The 16577-nt window shown below is 45.0% G+C and overlaps 1 protein-coding gene across 2 annotated transcripts in view; it reads right to left on the reverse strand.

Moving 5' to 3' along the window:
• Positions 1–16577, reverse strand: part of LOC137545699 (doublesex- and mab-3-related transcription factor 1-like) — a 35214-nt gene that overhangs the window by 6441 nt on the left and 12196 nt on the right. Inside the window, exons 2-4 of one of the 2 annotated variants that reach the window (XM_068267228.1) lie at positions 14059–14242; positions 4941–5227; positions 1648–1806 (exon numbers count right to left, since the gene is read on the reverse strand). In XM_068267228.1, coding sequence (XP_068123329.1) covers positions 1648–1806; positions 4941–5227; positions 14059–14242 — 630 coding nt within the window. Of the gene's footprint in view, positions 1–1640; positions 1807–4940; positions 5228–14058; positions 14243–16577 lie in introns of both variants that reach the window. The other variant, XM_068267227.1, reaches the window with a different exon arrangement.

Raw genomic sequence — 16577 nt, forward strand, 5'->3', positions numbered from 1 at the left:
CAAAATGTATTACTGTACCAAAGCTGCGCATGGGGGAAAGTGGGCATGGACCTATATAAATAACCATAAGGGCACCTATTATGCCACCCACTTCTCCATGCTCACACCTTAACCCATGCGCACCCGGTAACAGCGGTCACCAGCCACTTAAAAATGCACTCCCCGCCCACCTATGTCCCCCCGCAATCACAGCACCATGCCCCAACCACTACACACTCCTTATTGTAGATATAGACCTAAGGGGCTGTCACCCCAGTACGGCAGTCAGATTGATGTGGATGGCAAATCAAAAATACAAAATAGAAAAAATGAAAAAATTATTATTGACTATGCGCAAAAGTTCCTGCAGGCCACGATCAAAGGGACCCAAAGTTCCAACATTAAGGAGCCATATTTTTTCTCAAGTAAGGAAGATTTTCAGATAGTCTCTCTTGCACAGTTGCTGAAAGACCCAGTGCACTTAGTCTCCATAATATATAATCACTGTCTGTCTTGCATCCACGAAACTTCTTTATAGTGCTTGTTGTTTAACCATACTGAGTACTATGTGCGTAACAGTTCCCCTGCAAACAGTGACAAGATCCCATCCTTTAGCCAAACCCATTGTATATGGATTGCGAGGTTGTGTAAGCTGATATAACATAGTTCATTTTATATAGTTACCGCCTCCTCCATCAGTCCGACATATGCCGACATCATAGACTGCCGTCCAGGCCCAAATGACCACAGAGTCCTTATTTCTTCCAACTGCGGGAGTACTCAACTGTGTACATACACAGGACTCGGGGCCTTATGGTTTGCATCATAATGACAGTCCAACATCGGTAATGTGCGTCATTGCACAGGGCACCGTGCTCCGATCCGGCGGGAGGGCAGAGGGGGGCGGCGAAGCACACCAACAGCGCGTGACGCAGGCCTACGTCAACGCGTTTTGCCCCGCCCAGGGACTCCCTCAGGACGTACTGCGCAGTTTATTTTCACCATGTGTTTCTTTTATCTTTGGCACCAGGGATGCTCAAAAAACAGATTCGGGGGAAATGTTACCAATCAGATGTCTTCTTTGATCCGTCCCTCGGCGCCTCCCACGATGCGTTCCAAGCCGCAGTCACGTGATTACAAACACTTCCTCCTTCGGGGTTGAAGGAGGAAGTGTTTGTAGTCACGTGATGCGCTTGGAACACATCGTGGGAGGCGCTGTGGGATGGATCAAAGAAGACGTCTGATAGGTAACCCGCACAGGTGCTTTAAAGGATACCTGAACTGACATGTGACATGATTAGATAGACATGGGTATGCACAGTGCCTAGCACACAAAAAACTATGCTGTGTTCCTTTTTTTCTTTCTCTGCCTGAAAGAGTTAAATATCATCATGTCACATGTCAGTTCGGGTATCCTTTAATTACCTGGATGAAATCTGAATAAAACCTATTTTTATCCGGTGATCATCACTGTTTGGCACTGCTGCAATGTCCCAGGGTGGTGTCCACGCTTCAGTGGTTCATTTTACTTGTTTTATAAACATGCTCTTCAAGAAAATGGCATGCTTAATCAACTATTTGCGCCCTAGAATATCAGTATACTGCACCGGACCCTACGTCATGCATTGTATACAACACTCACAGAATTAATTAAGACTTACCACTTGCCTTTGTATCTGTAAAATTTGGATTCTCCTCAAAGGTGAAGATGGGTTGGACACAAGTAGGAGTGGCCACGCTTTGCCCTAAGTATGAAGGGTAGTAGGAGTGCATCCTGAACTGAGTGCTTGTGCCATGTCCTGCCAAACGGTTTTCACCATTTTTCACCTGCACAGGTAGAAAACACTTGTCAAACTTTGTCAGATGGGTCCTAAAAACAACTTATAGCAAACCTTAAAATGAGTCTGAAGAGAAATAGAAAAACAGACAAACAGATACTCATCGAAGGGTCCTATAGAGCCTTCCTGTTCCTTTTTTGGTCCCTTTGCTTTAGCGCTGTGTCCCCCACTAGCAGTGATCAGAGACTGCTTTCTGCCACTGCGGGAGGCTTTGGAAGTTTTCGGGAACCCCAAGTGCTCCTAAAGAAGGGCCGTTCCGTACTACACATGCGTGAACACGCTCACTCGTGCATGGGCAGTACAGAGCCACCCATATTTGGCAGCACTCGGGGCTCCTGAAGACTTCTGAAGCCTCCCACAGCAAGGGATTTGAACAGGGAGCCAGCGCTGGAACGAGCAGACCGTGAGAGGAGCGGGAAGGCTCTATAGCACCCAGAGCCTTCCCTCTCCTTAGGTGAGTATCTGTGGTTTTGTGTTTTTTAATTAAGCTTCAGACTAAGAAAAAGTCACATACTTACCTCAGAAGAGGGAAGCCTTTGGATCACCCCTCCCCAAATTCACGTTAATGAGCGCGGCCGCACTACACAGGCACAGGACGGCTTGCCCATGCGCAGTAGCACAAAGCCGCCGCTCGTGTCCGGTGGAAAAAGCCTGTTCAGCTCCATGCTACTGTGAAGGCGCAAGCTGTCTGTAACCTCGCAGTGCGGCTGAGGCTTCGTTGAGTCCCAGCGCTGCAATGGCGAGGAGGAGGGAGGCAGGAAAGCCTCTGGATTATCCAGCGGCTTCCCTCTACCTAGATAAACACCTGTTTTGGGACACTTTTTTCACTACAGGTACACTTTAACTCCTTCCCGACCGCCTAACGCTGATCGGCTCCCCCAGGGCCACCTAACGCCGATTGGCGAGAAGTCCTGGGGGCGGAGATTAGCGGGAATCGCGCATCCCCGCTGACTTACTGAAACAACCAGGCTGAGAAAAAGAAAACGCTGAACGTGTTTGTATAGTGCTGTGATCTAGTGCAGCGCTGTACGGGGGACAGCTCTGTCACTGAGCTGTCCCCAGGAGAGGCTCACAAACGATTGTCTCTCATAGGCTGATGCCTATGAGAGGCGATCGCAGGGATTGGCTGTCGGGGGAAGGGATAAAATAAAGAGAAAATATTTTTTTTATTGAAAAAAAATCAATAAAATTACGGTTATTAAAAAAAATGCAGATCACAACAGCAATCAGAGGCCATCAACAGAAAGCTCTGTTGGTGGCAAGAAAAGGGGGCAAGATTCATTTGTGTGCTAAATTGTATTGCCATGCATGTATTGCCATGCACTGTTAAAGCTGCAGTGGCCTGAATTGTAAAAAATGGCCTGGTCACTAGGGGGTGTAAGCCTGTGGTCCTCAACTGGTTAAAGTGGATTTATAGTTAATATTTATACTTTTTTAAAATGTTTTTCCATAGTTTAAAAGGAGTCAGGGCCATTTCACACTGGCGTGGTGCTTTGTGGCAATTTACCCCACTGCTACAGCAGGGCAATGAAAGTCTGCGCTGGAAGTCCTCAATTCGAAGTGCTTCCAAAACACGTTAGAGCACGTATCTGCATTGACGTGCGGTGGACCGGAAGTAGTGTAAGTCTATGGTGACGCAGGGATTTAAAAAATGTTGGCGTCAGCGGCGCAGTGACATTGCGGAGCGCATGTGCGGAAGCGTATTTTTACAATACACTTCTGTACAATTTTGTATTTCTGAAACAGGAAGTGACCGCAAGTGAGTGTCACTTCCTGTTTGGATAAGAGCCAGACGGGGAATACCGCATAGTAACGCGGTATTTCCTAAAGACCTGTTTTTGGCAGTGTTGTGCGGCAGGCACGCCACACCGCTAATGCCACTTTGCAGCGTGAAGCAAAGCAACCTACAAAGACATACAGTGGTAACCATAAGTCCAAGTCTGTGGAAAACATTTCTGCAGAATCGACATGTAATAAGCTTTGCTGCTTGCACTGGTTGAGTAAGCATTTCTATGTGCAATGCAGACAGTCCCAGCAGTGACCTTAGCCTGGGTTATGTAAAGTCCATCCAGGAAAATCTGTTCTGCTTAAAGGGACACTTAAAGAGACTCTGAAGTTTCTTATAAATCCTCTTTTCATTACGAAATCGTGTTTAACAGTATTACCCTACCTAAACCGCCGCTGTAATCGCACTAAATCCCCCCAAGCTCCCCGGGGGGCAAACCGGGCAGTGCTTCTGTGAGAGGCAGAGCTATGAGTCGCAGCTCTGCCTCTCAGCCACCCCTCTCAGACTTCCTTCACTGAGAGGGGCGGGGGAGGGGAAGAGATACGCGGCTGATTGACGCGTAAGGAGGCAGAGCTGCGGCTCATAGCTCTGCCTCCTATAGCAGCAAAATCCACGAACAAGATAGTTATGGATTTTGCGGGGGAGAGGGGGGGGGGGGGGTAATTAGGGGGGATTTAGTGAGATTACAGCGGCGGTTTAGGTAGGGTAAAAATGTTAAACACAATTTTGTAATAAAAAGAGGATTTTTAAGAGACTTCAGTGTCTCTTTAAATCAGGAATAAAAAATCAGTTTTTCTTGCCGTCCCGTGCCCTTGCAGTCACTCATGGAGCTTCTGCTCCCCCACTGCCAGCTAGTTTTTCCTTTGCTGACAGGCCCTGACAGGGAGCAGGCGGGCTTTCTGCGCCTGCGCAGGCCTGGCCACGCGTATCCGTCCTCAATAGCATCCTGCACAGGCGCAAGACGCTATTGAACGCCGAGAAAAATACGCGTGGCCAGGCCTATCAGAGAAACTGAAACTTGCTGGCGGATGGGGACCGGAGGCTCCGTGAGTGACTGCGAGGGCACGGGACGGCTGGAGGGGGCTTGTAGAAGCCTAAGGTAAGTAAAACTGATTTTTTTTAATCCTTGCTTAAGTGTCCCCTTAATTAGCTCTGCCCATGAGTTTGGTCTGAATGCAAATCAAAATAACCTTTTACAATCCCAGACATTTTAAAATCAGTAAGATTTTGTGTCTATGGATACCTTGACAAATTGTATTCCGTACTTGGCTTGAATATTGACTTCCTGAGACTGTATAAAATGTTAATTAAACCTAATGGATATAGTTTTCCTATACCTGCCACTGGTTTCCTGTTTGTCCAGAAACATAGGCAGCTGAAGAGATGCTCCTTAGACTGTTCTTTATTGGTGATCCACTTACGGCACCCAGCTCACTGGCAGCAGCTGGATCACCACTATTAATGGTCATCTGGTAGGGGGAGTAATTGTACAGATTGTTGTAATAAGGATAAAATGAATGTTGATAGAGGTTGTAATAATCTGGGTCCAGGACAAAGTCAGGTGTGCTGTCCATGTGCCCCCTGCTGGCAATAGATGGAACATCCTGAGGAAACATTTTGCTTTCTGCAAAAGAAAATACATTATGTCAGTGTAACATTAAAGTGACACGAAAGCGAAAAAAAACCTTTATGATATAATGAATTGTATGTGTAGTACTGATAATGAATAGAGCATTAGTAGCAAAGAAAAGAGTCTCATATTTTTATTTGCAGTTATAGTTTTTTTTTTTTACAACATTATGTCTCTGCTACTAATGTTCTCTTTCTTAGCTGTACTACACATACAATTCATTATATCATAGGTTTATTTTAATTTCAGATTCCCTTTAAAGGACTGTCATTTTTAAAAATAAAATATGTAGATACTTACCTTGGGAGGGGGGAAGTTTCATTGAGCTGAGACAAAACAATAATTCTACTTTTTTAAGTTTTTAAACATAACATAAAATTGTGGGATATCTAGTCAATTTGAAGTAGGAGGACAGATACAGTTATTTATCTAATTGGTTTATTTTGACTTAAGTATCACTTTGAACCATTGCCTATTATATGGTTCATACATTTATACTTGGCATACAGTGCAGTTTGTACTTCAACCACTAGATGTCAGACTGTTAAGACTGTTCTTCCATAGCTATATTGTGGGAATACGGTATTACTGTATATACTCGTGTGTAAGCTGACCTGCATATAAGCCGAGGTACCAGGAAAAAGTGATTGACTTGTGTATAAGCCCCTTTCCTAGTATAGCCCCCTCCCCAGTATAAATAGCCAGATGTGCCCTCCTCCCTGTTGGCAGATGTGCCCCACAGTGTTAGGAAACCCCCCTCCCCATATATCAAAAGTACAATATCATGACAAAAGTGACTATGTCTGAAAAATAAACCTGCTGTTGCCAAATTAATAATTTAATTCATAATAGAAGAAAACAATGGTGCTTGAGTGCATACATTTTAGCTCAATTGTGCTAAAACTAATAAATAAAGCAGTGCAAAAGATCAAAACCAATTTGTCAAAAATACAGGGAGCAGTGCAAAGACACACTCGCATATATATTTGGATTCGGACGCAAACATTGTTTCATAATTAGTAGGCTGGCATTAATATTATAGATAGCTGTGTCTTGCCTGCTCCCTGTGCACTATCATCAGCACAATGCAGCATGCAATGAGTTAAACAAAAATGTAAAGCAACCTATCAAAGGTGTGATAAGAAGAAGGCATTGGTCAGTGTTCAAATATAGGGAAGAAAAGCAAATGAGTGCAAAATAAAAGGATGAAATGCAAAATGCACTAGATGACACTAGGTAAGGAAGTGTATTGTTACCCATCAGGTCCCTATGAGAGGTACTCACCACTGCCATGTACCTCTGTGTGCTGGATGCCCGTTGTGCAGCTGAAGTGATGCTTCCACAAGGATTCCTTGGTGTGTCCTGTGTTTTTGGTGGCTACAGTGGAGCAATTCAGAGAGCAGCAGCATCCCGTGCAATGCCGGGGATCCCTGTTTAGCATCTCTGTCGCACTCGCTGTATCTCAAGTCGCCACTAGATGGTGCCATAAATTTGAGACACAGCGGGCGGGACAGAGAGGCAAGGTTATTGATGGCACTGCACATGATGCTGCTGCTCTCTCCGCTCTGTTTCACCACAGCCACCGTAGCCGGGGACACAGGTCATTCCTCCGATTGCCACTCACAATGTTGCTGAGGGAGGGGGAGCAGAGACACAGTGGGGGGGAGGGGAGGGGCGCAGCATATGAGTGCAGGATAACTGCAAGACCCCTTCCAGCTAGTGGGGGGAGGGGGGGGGATTTTTCTGCCTGATCAAATAATTTGAAAAAAAACCTATCAATATACAGTAGTTTCCTCACTTCAGGGTGGGACTCTAGCAGGTAGGAGGCACCCAAAGCATATCTAAGGGCTCTTATTATTAAAGCACAGTCCCTAGTATCTGACACCTTACATGTGCTTGCCGATTTCTTCAGTATCTGGCCTAAAATAAACCTCCCCCTCCCCCCCCCCAATACTTACCAAGCCTCCAGTGATGTCTAGCAGCCTTTCTGAATCACCATGTGAGCTCCTTGCGGCTGTCCGGCTTCCCCCGTACATGGACGTCGTAAACCGCTAGGGACCCACGAGGTGATTCAGAAAAGCAGCTAGACATCGGTGGAGGCTTGGTACGTATTTAAAGGATACCCGAAGTGACATGTGACATGATGAGATAGACATGTGTATGTACAGTACATAGCACACAAATAACTATGCTGTGTTCCTTTTTTTCTTTCTCTGTCTGAAAGAGTTAAATATCAGATATGCAAATGGCTGACTCAGTCCTGACTCAGACAGGAAGTGACTACAGTGTGACCCTCACTGATAAGAAATTCCAACTATAAAACACTTTCCTAGCAGAAAATGGCTTCTGAGAGCAAGAGAGAGGTAAAAAGGGGAAATTCTTATCAGTGAGGGCCACACTGTAGTCACTTCCTGTCTGAATCAGGACTGAGTCAGCCATTTACATATCTGATATTTAACTCTTTCAGACAGAGAAAGAAAAAAAGGAACATACCATAGTTATTTGTGTGTTAGGCACTGTACATACACATGTCTATCTCATTATGTCACATGTCACTTCGGGTATCCTTTAAAAAGCATCAAAACCTGCAAAAAGCAAAGTCCCCATTATCCCTCAGGCATGGCGGTTAGTTGAGACTTCCCTTTGCCGGTTGCCTGAGTTTTGGATAACAGCAGTATTAGCTTTATTCCTAGAACACTAACATAATATGCAGCACTGCATCAACACGTGATGCCATTATATTTCAATGGGGCCTTTCACACCGCTCAGTTTGCAGTGTGGTGCATTATCTGCAGTGCATTACCGGGCGGCGCATGCGGTACGGGGTACGGAGCAAGCAAAAGTCTATGGACTGTATGCTGCGCTGTACAAGTCATAGCACACAGTGCGAGGTGACTTATCACGATGCTGCAGTGCAATCCTACCTCTATGGATGCGCACCACAACGGATGAAGCGGGAAAGGAGCCTAACAGCTGCTTCCATACCTTTCTAATGACAGGTGATCATATATCCAGGGACTTAACTAGGGGGAGCAGCCCCTGGGACTGTGGGGGGCCCCAACTACTAATCTTCCTTTTCTCTAAAACTCCAGATCCGGTGTCTTTGGGGCTGCACATGTTATGAGTGTGAAGATCCTGATGGCCATGCTTGTTGTATGAGCCTTGTAAGATGGGCCTCCAGGCTGTGAGGGTCACCAAGAAGAGACAAGGGAAGGATTGTAACCATTAAGGGGCCCCATCAAAGTTTTGCTGGAGGACCCCATGATTTATAGTTATGCCCCTGCTTATATATTTTCCTGAGGCTAGGTTCACAGTGGGACGTTGCGTTTAGGGGACGTTATAGGGCACATAACGTGCCCCTAACGCAACGCCTGGTGCTCTCTGATGTGGACGTCAGAGTGAGCCGCGTTGTGCAGCTCACTCTGGCGTCCGTGATGCGTACTCTTGGATGCATGCGGCATCACGTGGTCCCGCCCGGCCAATCGCCGCACAGAGCGGCCGCTCCAGGATGTAAACACTGCACGTCACACCGTGCAGTGAATATTAATTAGCCATGTGCCCGGCCGCTCTCCCCTCCTCCCCAACATTACTGAGCATGTGCAAACAGTCTAACGCGGCTTAGCTGCGTAGAACGCACAGCATGCAGCACTTTACTAGTCCAAACTTATTCATACCCTTCACAAACTGTCACAGTCTGTGGGAAAATCCAAAGTTCTACACCATTCCAAATAGTCTGAGCTGTTCTAAAGCTTCCTAATTACCCTGATTAATTGGGAACAGGTGTTTTCATCAACTCAACAGGTGAAAAACAGCAGCTCTCTGAAGTTGGTTTGTGGACAGTCATGGCTAAGACAAAGTAAGGTTTTCAAGTTCCAGTGGCTACAATGCAAAGTATTATTAAAAAATACAAGATGTTCCACACTGTTGAAAATCTCAGAGGACGTTGCCTGGAGCCAAAAGTGACACCTGTGCTGGCCAGGAGGATAGTGAGAGCGTAAAAGTGAATAAAAGTTACTTTAAGTCAAAATTGCCAGTGGTATGAATAATTATGGGCAGTACTGTATATTAAAGTGAACCAGGAAAAAAGCAATAAACAGCTGCTTATCTCCTTGAGGATAAAATGTGCATCATGCTATAAAAATAGACTTTGGCGTTCATCGTTTACACTGGGTTATTGTCTGCTCAGCCTGACCTGTTACACATTAGGAAGATGAGGGCTATCTCTTGTGAGATAATTTTCATCAGAAGGCAGCGGTCACCCCCCTGATCGCTGAAATCACACGGCAACAAAGCCACCGCTCATTAGCCGGACTGTAAGGTCAAACAGCAGCCTTGGCTGACTCACTCCCTAACCTCATAATCAGAAACATTGGAACAATGTGTTTCTCCCACAGAACATTAATGACAGCTGTGAAAAATTGCTTGTGTGGCATCGGGTATGTGAAACTCAAACATACCATATGCTGTACGTCAAAATCACAACAAAATGTAAAACAAACAACAAAAACAACAACAACGACAAAAACGCAACAAGAAGCACCTCAGTTGTTTTCTTTCTGTTTCTCAGGAGATTATACATTTACAAATATTCTCTGTGAGTTGAATTCATGGTGACGCAGGCGATTGGTTTGTATGTCTTTGGTTGACAGATTATCATCAAATGATCATGGGCTCGATTCAAAAAGCCTTATTCATTTCAAGTATTTTTCCTTATTTTATCAAATGAGTTATTTTACAATGAATCTTGTAATAAAAAAATAATTACTAAAACAACAATTACTTTGTATTTTAAAGAGGAAAGGGGAAAAATAAAGCAATACTTTGCAAAGTGAGAAGTTAAAAAATTGAATAGAGATCAAGAAATTTGTTGATATTCGCCATGTAATTTGTTAATTTTGTTTGATCCACATTCAGCCACCACATTATCATCTTTACTACTAGTAGACAAGAAAAAAAACTAGACAGCACCAACTGCCATTATTTATAACCACACCCACTAACATTGCGATAGGTTAAAAGGTTGCTTTTTTTATAGTTATACATATGCTATGAGAGAGATACTGGTTGCTTGGCAGTTAGAAACAGCTGTTATTTTCCACAATGCAACAAGGTTAAGAGTCAGGACCTAGGTCCTGACATCACACTGTGGGAGGGGTTTCTCATGGGAAAGGGGTATCAGCTACTGATTGGGATGAAGTTCAATCCTTGGTTAAAGTTCCTCTTTAACCACTTCAGAACCATAGGCCTACACCCCAATAGTGACCTGGCTATTTTTCACAAATTCGGCCACTGCAGTTTTTAAGGCCTCGCTGCAGGGCCGTACAACTCAACACACAAGTGATTTCCCCCCCCCCTTTTCTGCCCACCAACAGAGATATCTGTTGGTGGGCTCTGATCGCTGCTGCAGGGCTTTGTTTATTTTTTATTTATTTTTTAATTAAATATCACTATATTTTTTATTATTTTTCCTGCCCCCCACCAGCCAATGACAGTGATCGGCTGTCATAGGCAACAGCCTATGACACCCGATCGCTCTTGTGCCTCCAGAGGGGACAGCCGAGTGACATGGCTGTCCCCTGTACAGCGCTGCCATAGTTCGCAGCTCTGTACAATATAAATAGATGGCGGTTTCACCGTCTAACAGTCTCCTATCGGCGATCACCGCTGGAAGACTCCGCTCTGTCATTTAAGCGGGGATACGCATGCATTGGCGCAATCTCCGCCCCAGGACTTCACACCAATTGGGGTAGCTGCTGCCACGTTCACACCAATAGGCATGGAGTGGTCGGCTAGGGGTTAAAGGGCAATAAATATGGCAGCCTCCATATTCTTCTCACTTCTGTTGTTCTTTAAAGAGGCACTCTAGTGACATATAGTAGAATGCAGTAAATTATTCAGGATACCTAATTTTAGATGAATTATTCTGGTTTCAGCATCAGAAGCACTTCCTATATCTATATATTGCTGTATATTGAGTGTTGCCCCACCCTTCCAGTGATGTCACAGCCTGCTTTCGGCAGGGCGGTTGGCCCGCCTTCTTCCGTCTCCAATGGCCCAGCTCCTGTGTTCTGATAATTGTCTCTCCTCCTCCTCTCCCACCCTCCCCCATACACATAAGCACAGCACATGTGCTGGCAGCTATAGCAGACAGGAATGGACAATGGAAACATCCCTGGAAGAGATAAGGTTATAGCACCAACTCTGCACTTCCTAATTGTGGGGGGAGGAGGAGGAGGAGGAGGAGAGGAGACTACCTGTTGAGCACAGGAGGGGGTCCTAGAGGGAGGGAAGAAGTTGGCCCCTCCTATGTGCTGTTGACAACATTCTTTTAATGGACAACTGTAGTGAGAGGTACAGTATGTAGAGGCTCCAAATGTATTTCCTCTTAAACAATACCAGTTGCCTGGCAGTCTGCTGGTCTATTTGGCTGCAGTACTGTCTGAATCACACCAGAAACAAGCACACAGATAATCTTGTCAGATCTGACAATAACATTAGAAACACCTGATATGCCAATGCTTGTTCAGGGTCTGTGGCTAAAAGTATTAGGGTCCGTTTCCACTTGTGCAGTGCGGAATCGTTGCGGAAACCGCGGTAACTAATTTGCATGGGGATGTGAATTCGTTAGCGTTTGTATGCAAATTTTACCGCAAATTCGCATACGATTTCGCATATGTTTGTATGTATGCGAATTTAACCATGTCAGTGCCTGTGTGTTTTTTCATTGGTTTTATGTGAAATCGTATGCAAATTTGCAGTAAAATTCGCAAACCGAAACTGCATGCGAATTTCCTATTAAATACATTGTATGCGAATCACCTAGCGGTGTGCGGCGAGCGAATTCTGATGGCTCTGCCGTGCAGATTTTTCCTGAACACAAAACCGCAAAGAAATCCTGACAAGTGGAAACAGCCCCATCCACTTGTATTGCCTATGCGAATTCGCATGTGGGAAATGCATGTGATTTTGCGATAGTGGAAACGCGCCCTTAGAGGAAGAAGATCAGCAGGATAGCCAGGCAACTGGTATTGCTAGAAGTGGATCCGAGATAAACTTTTACTCATTGCATAATTGTGTTCCTTTCATATAGTTTATAGGACATTCCTCAAGCCAAATACTTTTTTGGTTTTGTTTTAATACTCTATTTCCCTATAAACTAAACAAGCCTCGCCCACAGCTTTTTAGAGTGCCTTGGCACTGTAGCAAGGGCTTATGGGAGCTCAATCTGGGCAGGAGGAGGAGGAGGTTATAAGCCAGATATTTCAGAGGCAGAGGGGAGGAGGGAGGAGGAGAGGGGATTGAATTTGTCACATTACACTCAGGCAATCTGATAGCATCTCCAGCCCTCAGCCTGTGACAAACAGAACATGGCTGCCCTTATTGTATCACAGGAATAAATAATCATAAACGATTGAAGCTGTTTGCAGCTAGATTAGCTATGTAAACTATTTAAACGTTAGATAAGATATATAGACATGTTACTTGTTATAGTTAGTTTTTCAATTCGGATCCGCTTTAAAAGGAAATAAATATGTCAGTCTCCATTTAACTTCCACTACAGTTGTCCTTTAAAGGGGAGAGGGAGGAGCTGACTTCATTTTTTTTTCGGGGGGGGGGGGGGGGTAGTCACACATCTTAATAGAAAAAAAGAGGAAAGTTGTGCTGATCCCCAATATTTATGTAGGGACTGATGGGGTAAAGTAACTGTGTCCACATTTGTTATGGGGAGTATGGGGAATAATGGCTACACTTGTTGTGAAGGGGTGGAAAATTGTGCATTCTCTTAATATTTCCATACTGTCCAACAACGGTTGAGAGCTCCTGCTTGTTCTATCCCTCTTAGGAGAGCTTTTGCCGGTGCACTCCTCCAAGCAGGTACACCACTTCTGCACCACAGAGAGTTATAAGGCCGGTTCACACTTGTAATTAAGTGGCAAATGGATACGTGAAAATGGATCTGATTACCGGTCGATCTGATCCGGTTTCACTCCGTTGCCGTTCAGCTGCTTCCATTCCGTTTCCTCACATCCCCCCCCCCCCGACCACCATCACCAAAGTGGATATTGCTGTGTGGAACGATCCGTTTCTTCACTAGTGTGAAGAAACATTCCGTTTTCTCATTGCCTCCAATGCAGCGCTTCAACTTCCGTTTCTGTTCCGCTGGGCTCAGCGGTCTGGAAAATTGCTACAGGAGGAAACTTACGGTCCATTCAGCGGATTGTTCGAACGGACGGATGTGAACAAATCTATAGGTGAACATTGGATCCATTTGCATCCGTTTCGATCTGTTCCCCCGTTCGATCCGGGAATGGACCGGTTTTGGGGGCTAATGTGAACCGGGCCTAAGGCAATACAACTGAAGGAGGCACACCACTGGCTTGAATGTTCGTTCAGTTTAATGCTATGTCAGCACACACTACATGTTTTGGGCTCAGGAGTGTGTGAAGGGTCGGAGCCCAAAACATGTAGTGTGTGCTGACATAGCATTAAACTGAACGAAAGATCAAGCCTGTGGTGTGCCTCCTTCAGTTGTATTGAGTTAGTATTTCTACAGTGGGAGAGGGTGGTTGAGGTGGCTACATTTGTAATCATGGGGGCATAGTAAGTAATGCAAGAAGGAAGCCCCATGACAGTTTAACTGGTTGGCCCCACGATTAGGTACACCGCTGCAGGCAAGTGGCACTGGCTAGTATTTTCAATGGCTGCTGTTTCTGTCCCCATACCAACTAGGATGAATTCAGCAGAGCAATTTTTTAGTCTTTGCATAAACTGTGGTTTGGCAGAAAACATCATAAATCACTTCAATGCTGAAAATGTGTGCTTACCTGTAAAGCTGAGCGTGGTGACAGCAGTGGTGGCACTCGTGGTCTGGGCACCGTTGTTCTCCAGCAGCAGGCAGGAGTTATTGCTGTGTTCTCTCTTTACTATCAGGTCCGCTGTACTGAGAGGAGGAGTAACGTGGCTTAATCCCAGCTCCTCTTCTTGAGCCTGCTGCCTGCGTAAAGCCACCTAGAACCACAACAATGTAAAAGAACAATGTATAAGATTGTCTGCACATACAGTATAGCAGTCCAGTTAACAAAGTGGTTCTATTCATGAATCAGTGGGGTGCAGTTCAACAAAGATATGCCTGAATGTAGTGGCCGTAGTAGGGTGGCGATTGCTCACACAACATACCCCCATTTCCTGAATCAGGCTATCTCAGCACCATGATTTGGGCGGCATTTTAATTACGGCTATAGTGGTGCACCCCGCATTACCTGAAAATTACACGTCCAAAGGAAGAAAAAAATGAGGTAATCAGTAGAGAAATACAAACATAGTTTTGGAGCCGCGTCAGATCGAGGACTTCCGGCGGACCGCATTGAGACGCAGGTAATGGCTATCATTCATGAACAGGCTGTCGGTAAACAGAATCAGTGCGGGAAAACACCGCTGGCTGATTTTTAGACTTCTGGGTGGGCATTCATAAAGATGTATCCATGTGCGGAAGCAGTGCGGAGATTCCCCGAACTAGGCGGGCGGTAGGCTTGCGGAGACACGGAAGCTGCCGAGTTGATACATTTCTCCGTGTTCCGCTCTGCTGCAGCTGCCCGGGAGGTCTGTGTGTCTCCATTCCCTTACATTGGTATCGCCACATCAGAGTGAGCGGTACTTCCCGACCTCACACCGCTTTGCGGTGATCTTCATGAATGAACGTTTTGCTACATTTGTACCGATAATCACCGCGCAAGGCGGTGATTTATCACTCTGCTCGGTAGTGTCATTTTTCCATGCGGAAAAAGGCTTTATGAATGCTGACTTTGCCGAGTGGTCGGTAAAGTCAGCTGTTTTAAGCATTTCCGCATGCAGAAATGCTTTATGAATGATAGCCAATGTGTTTTTCCCCATTCAATTTGACACACCGCAATGCCCCATTGTGAAAGTGCCCTAAATCTGGAGAAAGAGGTGAGCACATGCCCCACTGCCTGCTTTGGGACTGTGGTCAGCAGAAAGGGGACTGGAGCAGCAGTAAGCATATGGGAAAACCAGTGCAAACCAATGCAGCTCTAGTGGCTGCTGCAGTCACCTTGCATTCGGTACTTTAGTGGTCAAAGTGGTACCTTTGGAAAATCAGTGATTGTGATAAAAATCAACAGTTTTAGGAATCGTCTATGAAGATAGCAAGTGCACAAAATTAGTCTTTTCAGAGATTTGGCATACAGGTTTCACTGTAGATAGCCAGTTTTTAAAGAGAACCTGTACTGAGTAAAAATATTTAAAATAAACACATGAGGTAACTTCAAATGAACATTACATAGTTACCTTGCCATCAGTTACTCTCAGAAGCTCACCATTTTCTTCTGACAATAATCCCTTCCAGTTCTGACAATATTTTGTCAGATCTGAAATATATCAGTTGCTGTCAGTAAAATATCAGTTGCTGTCAGTTATAGCTGAGAGGAAAACTGATGTACCAGGTAATGTCCATGTTTCCGTATGGCTCAAGTGGGCGATGTTACAGTTTAACTGTGTGCTGACCAGAAAGCTGTTGTGGGTAATGGCCATTTTCAAAATGGAGGACGGAAAATTCCCTTGATCACAGTGAACAAACAGGGCGCAGGACAGGAGAAAGACACTGAGGAGTATACTACATGGAAGGTAAGTATGAATTGTGTATGCTTATTTTGACAAAAACAAGGAACACCAAGAGCCCCAATAGTGTAATATGTACTGGTAAATGGTTACTAGATAGAGTAAATATTAATACTCACAAACCAGGGTTACCATTAGGCAACCACTGTAAAGGCAGGTGGGGAGATTTTCCTAACCCCACTCAGGAATAAGAAGTCGCTCACTGTAGATGAGAAAAAGGGGTTCAACCCTCCACCCAGGGTGGACTCAATATTATGCAGGAGAACAGAGGCGCCAAAAGGATAAAAGGAAGCTAAATGAGCTTAAAAACCAAATTCTTGGTAAGTAGAGGAGGTAGTGGTGGACTTACCTCCTCCAAGTAGACACACAACGACTGTAGTAAACACAGTCAATATATTTTATTTATGAACTCCAAATATGCAACGCGTTTCGCAGGTTTGATCCCGCTTCATCAGGCAATAACAACGGAGCAATAGCATATGTGGTCAGTAGAAGAGCCAGGCACCTAGTAGAGGTGCCTGGCTCTTCTACTGACCACATATGCTATTGCTCCGTTGTTATTGCCTGATGAAGCGGGATCAAACCTGCGAAACGCGTTGCATATTTGGAGTTCATAAATAAAATCAGTGATTTTATTTATGAACTCCAGTAGAGGTGCCTGGCTCTTCTACTGACCACATATGCTATTGCTCCGTTGTTATTGCCTGAT

This window comes from Hyperolius riggenbachi, chromosome 2 (genome assembly GCF_040937935.1).
Source record: "Hyperolius riggenbachi isolate aHypRig1 chromosome 2, aHypRig1.pri, whole genome shotgun sequence".
In the NCBI taxonomy this organism is placed as follows: domain Eukaryota; kingdom Metazoa; phylum Chordata; class Amphibia; order Anura; family Hyperoliidae; genus Hyperolius; species Hyperolius riggenbachi.